This window comes from Xenopus laevis, chromosome 7L (genome assembly GCF_017654675.1).
Source record: "Xenopus laevis strain J_2021 chromosome 7L, Xenopus_laevis_v10.1, whole genome shotgun sequence".
Classification (NCBI taxonomy): domain Eukaryota; kingdom Metazoa; phylum Chordata; class Amphibia; order Anura; family Pipidae; genus Xenopus; species Xenopus laevis.
The window spans coordinates 79,421,435-79,435,415 of record NC_054383.1 but is presented as its reverse complement, the minus strand read 5'-3'; the positions used below and the strand labels follow the sequence as shown (position 1 = coordinate 79,435,415).

At 37.3% G+C, this 13,981-nt stretch overlaps 1 protein-coding gene across 1 annotated transcript in view; it reads right to left on the bottom strand.

Moving 5' to 3' along the window:
• Window positions 1–497: 497 nt before the first annotated feature.
• ubash3b.L (ubiquitin associated and SH3 domain containing B L homeolog) overlaps window positions 498–13,981 on the bottom strand; it is a 118,137-nt gene continuing 104,653 nt past the window's right edge. Inside the window, exons 8-14 of the mRNA XM_018225752.2 lie at window positions 11,272–11,398; window positions 9,606–9,728; window positions 8,444–8,536; window positions 7,762–7,906; window positions 6,598–6,704; window positions 4,493–4,602; window positions 498–2,871 (exon numbers count right to left, since the gene is read on the bottom strand). Of these exons, the coding sequence (XP_018081241.1) occupies window positions 2,734–2,871; window positions 4,493–4,602; window positions 6,598–6,704; window positions 7,762–7,906; window positions 8,444–8,536; window positions 9,606–9,728; window positions 11,272–11,398 (843 nt within the window). The 3' untranslated portion in view covers window positions 498–2,733. The remainder of the gene's footprint in view (window positions 2,872–4,492; window positions 4,603–6,597; window positions 6,705–7,761; window positions 7,907–8,443; window positions 8,537–9,605; window positions 9,729–11,271; window positions 11,399–13,981) is intronic.

The window sequence follows — 13,981 nt, the reverse complement described above, 5'->3', positions numbered from 1 at the left end:
ACTCTGTGCTTCTCGTGGATGTGCAGCTTTTCTTCTGGAAAAAAAAACGTGCAGGTAAAAATTGTTTTGCGGTTCTTTTCTTAAATAAACTAGCGTTCGAGAATAAAGTAGCATGAGTTTTGCCATGTTCATTTTTTCCCGTTTATAAGCCTCCATCTGTATAGAAACATGGGCAGAGAAAAGGTCAAACTCCGCTCTGTGGATTTCAGCGTGCTCCATGAATAGAAGTGGATTTCTCTGTCTGTCTGGTGTGCCACTGATCTAAGTATGTAGTTCCATGAAAAGTAACCTCTTTTTATATCTAACATGCAATCCATTTGTAAGAAGCTAATGTAAATTTACACTGCCAAAGAGACAGCCATTACAGAAAATATTCCGGCACATACATAGTTATGAATAAATAATAATAACATCCATAAGACACAACAAATATGACTCTTAGTTTACATTTCCTCAAAATGTTACCCAATATAGCATTTTTTGGTTTGATTGTCTGGTTTTTAAATATTGATTTTATTTACTAAACTTACTTAAAGAAAAATATATTGCATAATACTCTGCATTAAATTATTTAACAAAGCACAATTGTGAGACTCCCCAGGCTTCAGCAGAACATATCTCCCTAGCATGAAACAGTTATAACATATGATTAAATGGCTACTCAACATAAACATCATCAGGACACAGTTAAAAATAGAAAACAAAAACATTTTGGCAGTTGGGCAACAAGCCTGCTTTTTTTCGGAATGGGTTCCAGCCCCTTTATATAACAAAGCTCATACTGCCTCTAGTTATAGAATGGGTTGCATGGTGGAACAGAAGCCAACACTGAAGGTTACATGCATTAATGATATTATTATAAACACTCTTATTATAGTCCATATCTTCATTTACGGCAATTGCAAAGATCCCATATTGGAAGTTTCATGAACAGTGCTACAATCCCTCACTCCATTAAAAAGCATCAGTATACATCTTGATGATAACGTTTATGAGAGTGTCAAGACTTTAAATTCTTTAAAATCACCAGGGTTTTTTGCAAATGTTAAATTCATTTTATGTTATTATTGAATAATGCTTTCATTTGCCTACTAAGGTATCTCTTCCCACCTTAGAATTGATTGCACCTCCTCTAGGCCACTGGCATACAAGTATTTGAAACAGGAGGTTACCCCTGAATCATTTGCTAAGATCTCAGTAAAAACATAAATTTTTTTTGCATAATGAGTGCCATCTGGAATATTTGGTTTATGCTACAATTTCTTGAACAACAGCATTAGAACAGAGCGCTGCAACAAACAGGACTTGTATAAATATCTGAGGCATAGAGGGTTTCTCTCCTATGCTGGGAGTGGTAAGTACATTTATTCCCTCCTACAACCCCTCCATGTGTTTAGCCCACATCCATGGTTGGGTGAAGCTATCAGCTCTGTATCTTTGCCACCCTATAGGCTGTAGGATACAAAATGACAGCACCTGAAGAATCTATCCCAGAAGAAAGCACCCAAAGGCTGCCTTGGCCATACCTAGAGTTGTTGATTAGCATTATATCAATACATACATACATACATAGATATAACACCTATGGCTTCAACTTACAATTGCTAACAACTTACCGTTGGCTACTGCAGTGTCATACAGACACATCACATTTATTTTAGGGGGTTAAAGTAACTGTGGCCTAACCGCAAGGGTAGGTGTTGCTCTCATCCCATCTACAGACTGGTATTGATCTAAACTGCTCTTTTTCTACAACTCATTGGCTAAAATACTAAGTATTAATTTAGTAAATATCTGTTTGCTACAAATCTTGTGTGGCCCATACAATGTAAGCCACCTGTATCCAAGATGGTGTCTCCTTATCATGGACTGGGAGATGGTTGATACTTAAGTTCTATGTGCTTTGTCATGTGTTGGTGCTCGACACCATGCAAGATATTGTCTTAATCAAAACCTATAGAAAGTCTGGCTCTACAAGTCCGATCCATGGGTTTCGTTTCATATTTAAAGGTACATTTCACTTTGGGAAGTCAAAGTGCCTAAAAATGAATCCAGCACAATGCTGATGTCAATGCCATTAAACCCACTACAATGACAAAATAACTGTTTATCTATAAAATGTGGCAGTACTTTGTTTTCTATAATTAACATCATTGTACCTATAGTATGTCCACATTTTCTACAATTACAGTTTGGTGTAGAGTAGACATCGGGGGCTTTCAGGATTTTTTTTTAACCATACCCCTTTCAAGATAATCACATCATCATGTCAGATGCAATAAGTTTCTGCTCATAACACTTGCATGTACAGCTGGTAACATACCAAATATCAAAATGAGTTGCTGTAACGATGAATATGTTGAATAGTAAGCTGTTGTGTTGTCCTGCATGCCAGGTTGAACTCTGAGTATAGGGCGAGGTTACCTTTCTATGGAATAGCTGCCAGTGCATGCATAACTTAACATTTCCCACACAATGTTGGCAGGAATATATTTGTTTATGTTTAATTTACATATAATTTTATATTCATAAATACCAATCTTAAACAAAAATATCTTCTGTGTATCCCTCACAAGCACACACATGCAGTTGTAGAAGGCCTATGTAATACAGTATTGTGTTTGGACAAGACTTCCAACCCTTTGCTTGTATCTGCATCTAGAGGAGACATATTTTAACATTTCTGTAAGATTATATATGCTTTCTGTTATAGAGGACATCCATTTGTTTTGCTTATTCTTGTAGCAATGCCTCTCTCCAGTTAAAGCCACCTGTTGGTCCATGAGTCAGAGGAAGGATAGGGGGGTCGGTTAACTGCCACAGGCCCGAATCTCCAAGCTCCTCACAGCAACAAAATCCCAAGTATGGAATCTGTAATACATGGAAAAACAGTAAGCAGCTATAGGGCAACATACGAAGACAAATAATTTAAGATACAGGTATAGGATCTGTTATCCAAAATGCTTGGGACCTGGAGGTTTCCAGGTAAGAGATCTTTCTGTAATTTGGATTACCACACCTTAAGTCAACTATAAACAAAATAGGTTTGTTTTATCACTAAGATGGATTCATGCAGCTTAAGTACAAGGTACTGCTTTATTATTACAGAGAAAAAGGAAGTTTTTTATAGATTACATTTATTTGACTAAAATTAACTCTATGGAAGGTGAACTTCCTATAATTCTGAGCTTTCCGGATAACAGGTTTTTAGATAAGATTCCATAGCTGTATTGGTAAAATGGTATGCTGCTATATGGAAAAAGCAGATATTTATATTGAACTGAAGATGCTGCCACTGGGATGTCACTAGTCTGCCTTATAATAAAACATTTCTAGCAGAGGTTTGCCTTAATAGGCCTATAATGTCCCCTAGGCAGCTGCAACTGGAGTGCTGACATCTATGGACAACTGGATGAGTATACAACACTAATTGATTTATTTATCAAACTTTGAATTTGTGTAATGTTTTTTTTTTTCATTTTTCATGTTTGCTTATTTATTCTTTTGTTTGCTTATTTTAAATCCAAATATACAAAATTGATTAAAAACTGCATTATTGGGAAAAAGCATGGCAAATGCGCTTGAAATTGCACTTTGCTCACTGCATTTGTGGTCGTAAATTAGCCCTTTAATTTACCAAACCAGGATGGCCTGCAGGAGGGGCCGGGGAGACCAGTTTAGGTTGACCTCTGTCTGGCTTCTATTACTGTCCTATTTTATTGTTATACATTCTAAACAAAAACTTTCTATGCCCTGTTGAAAGAAAAAAATAGAGCAAAGTGTGTTTATTCTCCATGTGCAGATTTAATCTAATCTGCTGTTTGCAGCTCTGTAAATTATATGGCAACATGTATCATGTATAACACTTAATTACATTAAATCTGGATCAAAATGACATATATTTCCATAGTGTAACTCAATCTCTTCTGTATCCAAATAACTTGGATGTATAACATTTCAGGAAAAAACATCCAAATGATAAAGCAGAAATTGGAGAATTGCTAAATAAAATACAATTGCAGGGATTTTAAAGAGGTCAACATCCAAATAATGATGTCTGAGCTGAACGTTAAAAATGCATTTCTTTCTTTCATCTTTCCCATTTGTACATAAGCCATTAGTAGGAAATGAAAACACGGCTACTTTGCAATCATTTCAGCAGGAGCTGATATAATAATGCAGCCAATAGCAGCGCTGGCTTCTATTTAGGCTTCATTGTATGTCAGTTTGAAATGTCATTACCCAGAGAAAAAAGTAGCTTGTAATCAAATACAATTATTGTATTGTGAGTTTGATACAGAGTATGCGGCGAGTACATAAGCCTTTTAAAGTAATCGCTTGTAATTCAGTGATTTATGAACATATCATGGATCCTATTCTTGTAGTCGTAGGAATGGCAATGGTAGTATAATCAGCATTTTAGCAAAGTGCATAAGCCTTTTCCACTGCAAGGATAGGTGTTATCCACGAAAAGAGTACTAAAGTTCAGTACCTTTCGAACCACCTGCACAAAGTCCTTCGAGTTTTGTGGTGTGAGGCCTTGGAGCTGCCGTGTGCATGCTTCCAGCGAAGAGGCATGTGCTACAATCAGAACATTTTTTCCTGAAAAGGCAGAGTAACAGGTAATATGTTATTTACTATAACAACACGTTATATATCATGCAGCTGGTTTACATAACAGCAGCACCATTCTCTTTATATAGGTATGAGAACCTGTTATCCAGAATGATTAGGACCTGGGGTTTGCCAGATAATGAATCATTCTGTATTTTGTTTCTTTAGTCTTCAAGTCTACTAGAACATCATGTAAACATTAAATAAACCCACTAGATTGGGGTTGCTTCCAATAATGTTCAATTATATCTTAGTTTGGATCAAGTATAGGATACTGTTTTATTATTACAGAGAAAAAGGAAATCATTTTTAAAAATTTGGATAAAATTTAGTATATGCGAGACGGCCTTTCTGTAATTCAGAGCTTTCTGGATAAAAGGTTTCCGGTTATCTGTATGTCCCTTATCCAGTACTCCAGGGCACAGCAGAAGGCATACATCTGAAATATAGGAGTAAGCTGCCATCAACATTGTGTAGCCCTAGCACATTTTACATATATATTCCTGTAGGTTTACTGACCCATTTTTTCATAGACGACCTGAGGCTGCGGCTTCAGGGTAGTAGTACACAGTAGAATAAAAATATATTGTTGTGCACCTCCAGCTTGCCGCAGCCAGACGTGTTACATTTATCAAACTTTGTTGCATTAAAATACTGTTCCTGATATAGTTGGGTAAAATTTCCCAGCATTCTATAGCCCTTCCTAACATGCTGAAATATGCAGAAGCAATAGCCCAGCAGTACTTTTAGCATGTTACAGAATGGCCTTTACTTAGCAGAACATTAAACTGGTTTTCATTTTTGGAGTTTGTCTTCCTTTCTGACTCCAGCAGCCAAAAAAAAACTACTACTCTGTGAGGCTACAATTTTATTGTTATTGTTGCTTTCTATTCAGGTCCTCTTCTATTTATTTTCCACAATCACTGCCTGGTTGCTAGGGTAATGTGCACCCTATATAGCTGCTGAAACTGCAAAGCTACTGAACCAAACGTTTATTAATTAAAACCAGAAAAATAACAAAATGCAGACCAAGTGCAAACTGTCTCTGATTACCACTGTCTTCAAATTATACTAAAAGTTAATTTAACAGTAAATTACCTCTTTAAGCCATGGTATTTCATTTCTCCCAAGCCCATTGGTCTTGAGCTTGGGAAAAATTATTTTTTTTGCACTAACAATTTCTACTAAACCCATTGATCACCTAGTTTAAGTTTTAGTTTAATGACTGCCCAGTTACACCCAGTGGGGTATATTTATCAAAGAGTGAAGTTACAGATCCCCACAGTCCACTAGCGTGAAATACCGCCTCTCTCCATTCATTTCTATGGGTATTTTAAAGGCGTATTTATCAAAGGGTTACCTTTCAATTTCACCCATTGATAAATACTCATTTAAGGTTATCTGAGCAAGGTCAAAATATTTCATGGAAATTGGCTAATTTTATGTTCTAAGTGCTTTGATGCTTTCATTTCATTTTCTTTGCTCTTATGTAATTTTGGCAATTTGTATTGATTTTAGTTTGTTCATGAAGATCATTACTTGTTATTATATTTGCATACTTCTACATTCAATATTTTGGAATTTTGTATATGTCCTGCTCCATTATTGACTTGTTTATGAAAAATAATAAACACATTGTTAAAATGAAAAAAAAATCCCATAAAAATGAATGGAGAGTGGCTGTATTTCTCTAGAGGACTGTGGTGATCTCTAACTTCACTCTTTGATAAATATACCCCATCGAATCTTTATACAATAACATAATGTTTGACAAAAACCCAGTGGTGATTATAAAGGGTAAAAGATCCCTTTAACCAATTGCCAGCCTTGGATCATTCTGGGTTACTCTTTGATCTACAGTATATTACAAGTCGACAAGGGGAAGGGCAAAATACAAGAGCCCTGACAGTCAAGAGGTTAAAGAGACTTTCATCTACTTGCTGTCGTCATTTTATAAACCTGAAAGTTTCCAGTAGGACTTACCTTTGCCTTTACAGTCACTCAGAATATCCTTGGTAACCTGGAAGCTCCTGCTCATATATGTATCGTATGTTTCAGAAACCACTAGTTTGCTGACTGGTATATGAGGTCTATGAAAGAAAAATAGTACTTAAAAATAAAGCAAAAGACAGGCGGCATCGTATAATATTGGATAAAGGGTTATATTTAGTTATTGGTTATAATAACACACAACAGCTTTAAATGTTAGCTCTTTACAAATAATGTTAAGAATAAAAAAATGTTAATAATTAGAATAGTAACTAACTACAGAAGAAAACTCAGAGAAGACTGCCTTTAAAGTAAGCCAGGCTCCTCCCTTTGTCCATTTGTGAACTGCCAGCCAATGTTGGGATGGGGGCAACTCCATGGTTTCAGTTCACCAATGCACAGCCAGTGTTTCACCGCTATACATAGCTTTATCAGCCAATCCCCCTCTTCTCGCAGTTTAAATAGGGTTCATTGTGACATTTCAAAAGTGTAAAAGCTCAGCGTGCATGTCCACAAGTTCACTTAGACTAGAATTATAAGTCTGTTCTACGTACAAATTACTTCAATAATTCAACTACAGGTTTGAGACCTATTATCCAGAATACTCGGGACCTGGGATTTTCCAGATAACAGTCCTTTCCATAATTTGGATCATCATACCTTAAGTCTACTAAAAATCATTTAATTTAAACATTAAATAAGATTAAGATTGTTTTACTTAATTATTTATATTTTAGTTGGGATCAAGTTCAAGGTACTTTTTTATTACTGCATATAAAAAGGGAATCATTTTTAAGAATTTTAATTATCTGGATAAAATTGAGTTTATGGGAGACGGCCTTCCCTTTGGAGCTTTCCAGATAATGGGTTGCTGGATATCGAATCCAACACCTGTATGTATAATGCCAGATTAAACAATTTACTGAAAGGCACTAAACACAAATACTTCATTTAAGCCATATGACATCCAAAGACTTTATATTTAGTCCCTTTATATAAATTGTATAGATGATATTGTGCATATCACAATGCATTATTTCTTCCATTATACACTCTAGATAGGTAATTTATAGGTAATAGGAAATAGTCATTTATACAGACATTTGGTTGTTGGAAACTAAACTGCTGGTAGGCATATTGGAGAATGATTAGTTCTACCTGTATGTTGTATCAACATTTAAGTTGGCTGCTGCTAATTCTGTTGGGGAAATCCAGGAAGGAAGAGTGTTTCCTGATACCCACTTGGTCCACTCAAACAAGCCTGGTTCTATACGGATTTTTCCTTTATTCTCTTGTTTAAGACCTTAAAAGAAATAAGACAGTATTAAGTATTGCTTTACTGTAAGGAAAAGGCTGACTAAAAGGCATGCAGCATTCATCATTCCCTCCAGAGTGGAGATGCCCTTTAACCTCCTGTGGCCCACCCTTCCAATCAAGTCTCCATCCAAACATACTTGCCGTTCATCTGCCCCTCTTCCTGCAGCCCATCCCTCCACTCCAGTCTCCATTCATTTAGCCCACCCCAGTATCAGTCCAGGGAAAGAGCAATTAAACTTTGTTTCGCAAGTGACAGGCAGCAGGCATTAATGGTTTATTTATCTTAACCAATAAGACACAAATTCTAAGAAAAGCCCAAGTGCAACTGCTCATTAGCTTCATAGTGAAATTATGAATGTCTTGTATATGGTACTTACATCTTTCAGCTGCTCTGGGCTTTTACACATATTTCCCTTAATATTTTGGTATTCAGCTAAGCATACTGAGTAAGGAAAATACATCTAGAAATGTTTCTCCTATACGTGTGTTTGTCTTACAAACTGGATTACAATTGCATGCTTACCTTTGAGAATGTTGTGTGCTGTCTGGACGCAGCGCAGAGATGGGGAGCAGTAGACAAAGTCGACAGTAGAGTTACTTTCCAGCAAAGCTTCACCTAAAGGGCAGAAAGACAGAAAAAGTGTTGTAGAACTGATCCATCCAACAGTGCATGTTATAAACTGAATATTTAGTATACAAAACTGTATACATTGACAGGTTATTATCTTCTCTCCATTTTAGAACAAGTCGAACGATAAGAAATAGATTTGTCTTCCTTGCAAAGACAAGGGATAAAAAAGGGGATGTAAACACTGGTGCTTAACCACCTTCCAGGATAGGCACTTCAAGTCTACAGAGCCTAAGGGCTCAAATGGTGCATGTTGATGTGCCCAAAGCCCCAGGCTAAGGTCCCAATGAGCTATAGGTGTGTATATCTTGTGCACTGCCAAAGATCGATTCAGATCCAATGTGCGCAGTTAACTAAAGGTGTTCTGTCTGGTTCAGAGAGGTGCTTCCTGAAAGACTTTGCTCCAAGTCACTGCTAGCATGATGTCACTCGTGTGCCGCATTGAGTGTGGAAGTCCTGGCCTTCACACTGGTGTGGATCCTCGCCAGGGCTCAACCTAGGATAACCTGGGAGAGTTCACGCTGGTCTTGTTAGGCTCAGAAGCCAGAGTATAAACCTTAAGGAGCATGCACAATAGGGCTCAACCTGAAGGAAGCAATCACATTGGGGCACTACCTTCCTTCTTTACATATTAACTCTTCAGATGTTGTTTGTTTAAGGAGAAGGGGCTCAACCTGCAATATGTAAAAGATTTAACAGGGAGCACAACCATAAATTAAATATTTAGACAAGAGAGGAGAAGTGCTGCCTCCAAGGCACGACAATCTGAAAAAACTGGAGGAAGAGGTGGAGCCACACAAAGGCAAGAGATTGGAGAAAACTTTTTTTCAGTTTGTCTTGCCTCCACAGAGAATCAACTCTGTGCAGTCGTCCTGCACAGACAGGTAGGGCAGACTGAGAAATTCCCCTTCTGAATTTTGATCACATGGTAATATTGATACTGTTCGACTTATTTACTCAATTACTGGAGCAAACTATAATTGTGCACTTGCTTTATTTCTATAAAACAAATAACAAAACTTAATAAAGTAATGCAAACCTCAATGATATATCTTACCAACAAGCTTTGCTTGAGTGCATCCAAACACAGTTATCGGAGCATCTTTCTCATAATCTCTGTAGCCCCCACTTCTCTGGGGTAAGGTCGGGAGCATGTTCAAGTTTGTCCGCACATACCTCCCTAAAAGCAAATCACATATTATGTTGGGGTAAGCTCTGCAGCAAAATCATTTTACATGGCCATATGGGAATCTTCACTGCATTTTAAACAGCCTTCTGCTTAGCATTTTGTTTAAACTGCAGCTTTTTCTGCTTTATATGAAGTCCTTTACCCTATTTTAAAATTATGAATCCATTAATTTATGCCTTGATGCGTGAAACTGAAAATTCTCTCCACTTCTAGGTGCACATTTACTAAAATTCAAATTAAATCTCATTGTTTCATGAAAACAAATCCGGCCAAACTCCCTTCCATGATTTTAACTCTACAAAAAATCTGAGCCACAAAACGTCACTACGAAATCAAGCGCCAATTCGAATTGTGCAATTGACGCTCTGAAAACTCGTTTTTACTGTAAAAACTCGACTGTCATTGACTAATACATGACCTTGATAGGTTTGAGATGGTGTATTTTCAGATTTGGATTTTTATCAGCTTTGGTAAATCTCTAAAAATTAGAGGGTTTTTTTTCCCCACAAAAAAATATGCGTCTTCCCCTAAAAATTGAGGTTTAATAAACTGGTCCATAGTGTGTATTTTTTAAAAGAAACCCACAGTCATATGAATTGAAGAAGGATTAGCCCCCCATCTCCAAAGATCAATTCAGATCCTACGTGCGCAGTGCGCAGTTAACTAAAGGTGCGAAAGACTTTGCTCCAAGTCACTGCTAGCATAATGTCACTTATGTGCCGCATTGAGTGTGGAAGTGTTGGCCTTCACACTGGTGTGGATCAAGTTTTCACACGGACAGCCTGGTGTGGATACAGTTTTCACACAACTTGGTTTTCAGATGGGCAGTCTGGGCTAAAACTGCCTGCCTGTGTTTCCAAATTAGGAAATCCATACAAGGCTTTATAATGAATGCGTCAATTGTCGATTGCCATATCATAACCCCACCCCTGATTTTACAGGCACACCCCCAGACATCACTAGGCCTGCCACTAAAAAACTAGGCACATCCTATGCCTGATCTGCATAAGAGTAGAACAAGGCAACCCTACCAGGGCCAGATCTGCTGCCACTGTGTGTGCCACTGGTCCAGGCCACAGAGACAGAAACAGAATGCAGCACGGTTTTAAATAGCTAGTACAGGGGTTCAAGAGAGTTTTGTTAGCAGAAAACTATGCAGGTGAGATGGGGGGCCGAGGGTGAAATCAATAATAAAACACACAGTGGGCTGTTTAGTTCTCCTTTAAGAATACAGAAGGCTGTTAAGTAGGTCTGAAAACCAGAGGGGGTTGCATATAATTTCAACTCTTGAAAATAAGGAAACACTGAAGACTAAGCCTAATGTTGCCACCTTTTCTAGAAAATATATCATCCTTCTTATCTCTGTTCTTTTTCTTCCCTATTAATAAATGTACACCAAATGTGAATAAATCAATGCTTTATATGTATCTATTTCCCTGGATCCTCAACACTTCAGCTTGCACAGCTGATGTGCTACCAGCTTTAAATTACAGTCTGGTTAGCCAAGAAGACATATTTTGGTAAAACGACTGACCTTTTGTATCAAAGCATTGTGACAGCCAGTACTTTCCGAAAACAACGTCCATCCTTTCGCCATGGCGACAGACAAAGAGACACTGCTTCTTGGGACCGGTCTCAGTTTGACTGTTTACTCTCAGAGGCTGCCAGAAACAAATCAGATTTATAATTCATTTGATATGAACATGATAACCTAAGGTTAAACAGGGCTGACCAAAAACAACACAGAGTTATTTACAGGTGGCCCCTCTCACTATCACAAAGGTAGAAAGGACACGATTTAATATTGGTACACAATGAGCACTTTTGCAGAACCCACCATGTTTATTTACGTAAGTACTGTAGCATTCAGTGGGGAGATCAGGCCTCCTCATGTCAGGGCTATGGATTTTATGTACCCAGCCTTCTCAACAGCTCCACTGATGACAACATCCTTTTATTATAATCTGGTCCCAGAACATGTAGTATAGTGAATAAGTAAACCACTATTTAGAAATACTAGGGCAGCACTGCTCTAGGTGATCCAGTATGAACAGGCCATGAATTAGTGGCAGCTTTTGGCACCTTTATATTCTGTGAGCAATTCAGAGCCATGTTTTCCATGTTACCATAGATACAATCTAAACACAATCTTTAAACTACAAATGTGTTTGTTTCATTTCTGCTTATGGCATACAGTGTCTTGAGCAGTTCAGGTAAGAGATTATCATCACTGGGGGGTGCCTAATACTTGGCACCCCTAGTGATTTCACCTTTCCTTTTCCTTTAAATAGTTGGTCCACCTTTTGCAGCAAAAACAGCTTTATATTCTTTGCACACTGTTTGGGAGGTATTTTGGACCAGTCTGCCGAAAGATATGATTGAAATTAATTGAAATAATAAATAACTGCACAGAAGGATGATCGTATAATGCTGAACTGATGTGATCTACTGACCATCAGCTCAAGAACTACTGGTAGGTGTCCCCAGTTCTCTGTCAGCCAGGTCTTTCTCCACTTTAAATAAAAGAAACTGTATTTATAAACCAAATGTGCATTAGCCACTAGGGGGTGTTCACGTCTAGAAGAAATTGCCTGTAAAAGGAAGCCAAATGATATTTCTAAGTTTATAAAATATAATGTGGCTTCCTTTTACAGGGCAGTTACTAAAATAGATTCCTATTGTTAAACTAAGAATAAATAAAAAAAAGTAAGGGGGAAATATCTGAGAATATTGAGTCTATTCACAACTACTTTTTCCTTATAAGGAGAAAATAATGTACAATAATGCAGCTTTCTAAATTCCCACACGTCGCTCACACGAGAACTGGAAACTTGCTGAAAAGACACTGATAAAAGTTCAGCACTCAATAAGGGCATTAAAAATTCTTTAAAAGACTCATCTTGCATCTATATCTCCAAAGTAGGAGATGCAGATGCATGAACATCTTCAGTGGGAATATTCCCTGAGATTACCCAGAGATTCCTGTCCATATAACACTACAACCAGGCTTTAGAAGAATGAATGGAGTGCTGTTGCTGATTTAGAAAAAACTGTTTAATACCTTCAGCTATGATCATATGAGAGAGTGGAGAGTGTGAACAGACTGTAATCAAACTTCAAAAGGGGAGGAATAGTTATAACTGTTTATAGCTTGAAAATGAAACAAAAAGAGTCTTATCTTCTGAAATCACAGCAGGACGAATTTACACTGATCAATCAGTTGGGCAGGTCTTCTCGGAAGACAAAATTTATTGCGTGGTGTTGCTTTAAGAATCCATTTCTGTGGTTGCTGAACTTGTTGGCATACAACTCCCATTATTTTTTAACCCTTGATATTTATTAGCCCTTGAAAAAATTTTGTTGAATGCGGGATTTTGTATTGCAACAACATGTAGGTGGAAAAAAAAAGTTATGACAGGATGGAAATTCTTACTATACGTCTAATTTGCGAATATATATAAATGATATGCATATATAAATATATATATATCAGCAGAAATAATCAGTTTCGATTTCAGTCATTGGGAGTGATTCCTGGCTGATCTGACATACATAGTATGGCTAAAATATGGTAAAATTATGATCAAATTAAGGTGAAAAACAGTCAAAGCTGGGCTAATTTGGACTGTAGTGATGCAGATTATTACAAAAACAACGCACAAATTCTCTGATGGATCTGGACTCTTGTGTTGTTTTGGCTTTATGCTTGGAGTAATGGTCTTGCTGGGAGAAATATCTCCTTTTAAAGCTTAGGTTTCTTGCAGACTGCATTAAATTTTCTTTCACTGCATCTATTCAGAGCTTACTGCAGAGAAGCATCCCCACACCAAGATGCTGTCGCCACCAAGCTTCACAACGGAGCTGGTGGGAGCTGATTTTGGTATTAGGCTCAAATCAAAGATAGCCTTTTGTAGAAAAGATATTTTATTTGGCTTACTTTTTGCCACTCTCCACTGATGGCATTTTGGTGGCCTCCCTCACTAGTGTCTTTCTTGCATGGTCATTCACAGATTTAAAGCTGTGCCACACTATTTCCATTTCTAAATGATTAATTTAATGGCACTCCAAGAGAAGATCTCTTGAATCCACCCAGACTTGTTCTTTTCAATTACTTTATTTAGAAGTTGCATGAAATATTCTTTTGTCTTCATGGTAAAAGTTATACCATGATACTGACTCACCAGAAGTTGGTCCTTCCAGGTAGATGTTTATTTATACTACAACACTTAAAACCCCTCACACAG